This window comes from Sorghum bicolor, chromosome 9 (assembly GCF_000003195.3).
Source record: "Sorghum bicolor cultivar BTx623 chromosome 9, Sorghum_bicolor_NCBIv3, whole genome shotgun sequence".
NCBI classification, from domain to species: Eukaryota; Viridiplantae; Streptophyta; class Magnoliopsida; order Poales; family Poaceae; genus Sorghum; species Sorghum bicolor.
The window spans coordinates 19,389,383-19,394,138 of NC_012878.2; the positions used below are offsets into that span (position 1 = coordinate 19,389,383).

The window sequence follows — 4,756 nt, forward strand, 5'->3', positions numbered from 1 at the left end:
CCTATTGCAGCAAAGACATCAAAGAATTCCTCATACATACCTGTGTCTTTGAGGAATTTAGGGTCAATTACCTTGGTATGCTTGAATTCACGGTGGCGTAGATGGTTAAGCTTCTCCATTTCTTCTACGGTGAGCAAAAGTCCGGTCTCTATATCTTGCATCCGTAGAGGTGCTGCTTCTTCATTAAGTGGTGTTTGCTGTGGCATGGCCTCATGCTCTTGCTCCTCATGAGTCTCAGAGGGAAGTCCCTGATGAGAGGAGTACTCTTCTACCGAACTCATGGTGCCATGGGAGTGCCTTGATGAGCTTCCGCTAAACGCTCCACGCACTTTCTTCCCTATGTTCTTGAGTGGATTCTTCATGCTAGATCAAGAAAATAACGAACACCACTTCCACCAGAGAGGTTAGTTTAGATTTTAACTCTTCTTACCGGCTGATTACCTCTCTTGATTTCTCGACGGGTGAACACTTGAGCAATAGGGAAAGTGAAAGGAAGAGTGTTGATGATTTTCTTGAGTTGCTAGTAGAGGAAAATGGTTGTGAGTGAATGAGTGAGTGGATGGAAGAGAGGACAAGTGCGGAGGGCACTTTGTCAGGGTCGGCCGACCCCTCTTTTTCCACGAAACCACAAATGGCCAACACCTTGTGTCAAGGAAAGATGGATGGGAAAGAAAGAAATAAGGAATGCTGCAGGGAGGGGGTCGGGCGACCCCATCACCACCTCCTCTTTGCGCTAGCTGTTCACCAGATTGATGATGAATGTGTGCCATGGCTGGTTCCCCATCTCCACTCACTCTCTCCTTTCTTTTGGATGTTTTCTCAAAGAATCTCTTCTTGGAATGTGGTGAAAGAGAAAGGAGGGAACAAGACAAGACTAGATGGGTGGATGTTTGCTCATGAGATGCTTCACGGGATGAGCTTCTCAAAATGTTGATTTACTTAAGGCTTTAAGCAAGTATCTTTCCCATACTTAGCAAGAGTGATTTGTCTAGGGGTTGCTTAAGTGACTTTAGAAAGAAGAAGATGGTTTTTGTTAAGTTAGCAGTGTCTCCTAATTTCACTTACGTTTTAGTGGAAGGAGGGGATGAGAACTAGAAACTCTAGCTCCTAGGGTGAGTGTCGATGTTTATGAGTCTTTATTTCTATACTCACTCTCCCTACATTACTTGTGCTGCCATACACCAGAGGAGGGGAGGAAGTGGGGCCAACCATGTGGTCGGCCGACCCCTCCTCTCACTCTTGAGTAATGCTGGGCACACTACACGAGTAACAGAACAAGCACATGCAAGAAAAATAGATGAAAGAGTTAGAGAATTCTCATGCACGGTTCAATTCGTTGATCAAGTGGGATTACATGAGTTGACATGGTAATGTTTTGGTGTTTTCTTGAATGGAGCATAGCATGTCATGACAGGAAGTGGCAAAGGACACGAGATGATAGGTGGGGGCCACCAAAGTGGGGTCGGGCGACCCCCCTTTGGGCCCCACCTGGTGTCCACCTTGCTCAGTGAGTTTTTATTTTTACTTTACTTGTCTTAACTCAAGTTGATAGAAGGGTTGGAAAAAATGAAGGAAGTTTAATAAGTAACTTAAAGTTAAAGGTCAGTGGGCTTACCTTGATGGAAGAGCTGTTACCTAGGTCCCTAGAACAGGACCTCCTCCTTGAGTTGATACAGAAATTTTCTTCGGAGGTGTCATCGGTTGTATTACCTTCTTCTTCCATATTTTCTTGCTCTTTGCTCTTGGCGTTGGATTGGTCTTTTTCTTTGGCCTAGTTATGAATGTGACGGTTGCCACATCCACTGCCAAGATTAGTGAGCATTGCACTACCTTTGGTTTGAAGTTGAACTTCTCCTGGGCCCCATTGATTGTAAATTGAATTTCTCCGGCTCCAACGTCAATATGTGCATTAGCAGTGCTGAGAAATGGTCTTCCCAGGATAAGTGGAGTCTTTTCATCCACCTCCATGTCGAGTACCACGAAATCCACAGGGACCAGGAACTCGCGTATCTTTACGGGGATATTCTCAGCTACCCCCGCAGGATGGCGAATTGACTGATCCGCTAACTGCAAATGTATTGATGTAGGGGACAAAACAGCATGGGTTAGTTTATCAAATATTACCTTTGGCATGACACTGACACTTGCTCCCAAGTCGCACAGTGCATGCTCGAAGTGATGTGTCCCAATGGAGCAGTCGATGGTAGGACATCCAGGGTCCTTCTTCTTTTCTGGTAGTTGGTTTAGTATCGCCGCGCTGCATTCTTCTGTTAGCTTAATCACCTCAGTTGTAGGCAGCGGGCGTTTGTTGTTGAGGATGTCTCTCAAATACTTGGCATAGGTTGGAACCTGCATTGCATCAAGTAGTGGAATATTGACATATAATTGCCGAATTACCTCAACAAACTTCCCGAATTGTTCATCGGTGGTTGGCTTCCTCGTTCTTGGAAATGGCAGCAGAATGTTGGTGTCGTAGAACTCGTGCGGAGCTGTCTTTCCATAGAACTTGGTGTTTTCCTGCTTAGATGGTGCTTCTTTCTTGTCTTCCTCAACTTCCTTATCTTTTCTTGCAGTCTTTTTTTTCATGTCAGGATATGGTGGATCACGTGTGGTCTTACCCCCTCTCGTGGTCACATTAAAGATATTGCAAGAATTTACAGAAGAAGGAACAGTAGCAGCAATTTGTGCTATTTGAGACTCTAAAATTTTATTAAAGTTTAATTGGTCCTTAACAGAAGAAACAAGGGAATCCATTTTAGCAGTTAATGATTCAAGAGTCTTGTCATTAGCTAACAATCTTTTGTTCATGCTTTCATTGATTTTAGCTTGATTAATGACAAGTTCTTTAAGTGAAAGCCAGTTAGAGTTACTAGAGTTACCTTGGCCCTGGAAGCGCGAAGTTGGTCGTCCATTGTTGAAGGATTGCACAGCTTCATGGCTTGCATTTTGCACCCTGCTCTGTTGGTTCGCACGTGCAGTGGCGTATTGTTGGATGGCCTCTCGATCTTTCTTTACCTTGGCTCGTTCATCCAACTTCTTCAACAAGAACTCCATCCTGTGAGATATTTCATTTACCTCTTCAATGGTTTTCGTGCTTCTCTTCTTGAGTTGAGGGCGTTCTTCTCTCCATGTTTGATTTGTCACTATGTTCTCAATGAGAGTTTTAGCTTGAGTGACATTGAGGGAGGTAAACGCTCCTCTTGCGGTGGCATCAAGGTGGCTACGAGCTACTGGAGTCAGCCCATGGTAGAAACCTTGAATCAGGAGCCACTCTTTAATTCCATGATGTGGACACTCTTGAATGTACTCCTGCAGACGTTCCCATGCTTCGGGAATAGTCTCGTCTGCCTTCTGTTGGAAGCTTGAAATCTTTGCCCTCAGAGCAGATGTCTTGCCCATTGGGAAGAATTTCCTGAGAAATGCATTGGCACATCTTCTCCAGGTGTTGACATCATCGGGTTGAGCGTAAAACCATTGCTTTGCCTTCCCAAGCAATGAGAATGGGAATAGGCGAAGGCGGATGGCGTCGGCCGTTACCCCTCTGATGGCAATAGTGCTACACACTTCCAAAAAGTGTTGGAGATGTGCATTTGCATCTTCATGTGGCTTCCCACTAAATGTACTTGCTTGCACCATAGTGATAAGTGATGGCTTAATCTCAAAGTCGACATCTTCGACCTCCACCCTCGGTCCAATGGTAACATGGGCAACTGATTGAGATGAGAAGTCGGAGATTGATGAGGAAGCCATTGACTGGTAGAGTGTCGGTGCTAAGCCTCCTTCCTTGAGTGAATTCAAGTATGAGCTGGATCTCCGATAAGTTACTAGACGGTGTCTAGGACTCTGTCGGGATGTCTCAGGATTTTCTAATGTGGCGTTGAATTGGAACTCACTCATACAATGCCCTGCTTCACAATATAGAGAAACAAAGGCAAGGGGTAAACCCCCCCTACAACTAATTGATACTAAGTTGATGATATATTTTTTTTCGGATTCGTTCTTACTAAGATTTCTAGGCTATGCTTTCCCTGGCAACGGCGCCAGAAATGCTTGTTGGCACTTCTTAACGCAACCACCGGATATCGGTGATGGCGCCAGAAATGCCTGGTGTGGTAACTCTATTAACTATTGGATAATTCCGCAAGCGCACAGAAGGTACCGGTGTAGCACTTCACCCGGGAGTATTCCAAGGTATCGTAATTTATATTTTCCCAAGGGAAAGCAATAGCTAGAAATGCTTGTAAGAAAAGAGATCCTATCTCAACTTAGTTACAACTAGTGCAGAGAGGTGGTAACGAAAGGTGAAGGAAGGGATGATGATGATCCAGAGATAATCAAAAAGGATAACTACAAGATAACTAGAGTAGAGTAGCTAGGTGGGAGGACAACGAGTGAGTACAGGTTCCTAGGATATCTAATTCTACTCTCGTGAACTAATCTTAATCAAATAGCAGAGACACACTAGATTGATACCTTACTAATGGCTGCCAGGGATAGCCGAGCTGGTAAGACGCTTAAAAGGTTTTTTCACCTAACCCCTTACCGAAAGCGACTATTGGGCTTATGGACGCCTTATCTTTTAAGAACTAGCTCGTACGTGAGGAGAACCTAATGCCGCCCACGATCTGTCACCTACTAGGGAGTGCGCCCCTACTTTCCGTCCGAGCCAGCGACACCCAAAGGCAAGACCTAGCCTAAGCACCGCGCTTACGCTAACTCTCACTACTCTAGCTGCGATCAAACAACTATAGCACCT

General features: G+C 44.9%; 1 protein-coding gene across 1 annotated transcript; it reads right to left on the reverse strand.

The window, feature by feature from the left end:
- Positions 1,636-3,750, reverse strand: LOC110430417. Its single transcript, XM_021448092.1, has one exon. The coding sequence runs from the start codon at positions 3,748-3,750 to the stop codon at positions 1,636-1,638; it is 2,115 nt and encodes a 704-aa protein (XP_021303767.1).

Bases quoted from the DNA above. Each gene is read 5' to 3' on its own strand.
- LOC110430417 (XM_021448092.1), bottom strand. From the start codon at position 3,750: ATGGCTTCCTCATCAATCTCCGACTTCTCATCTCAATCAGTTGCCCAT.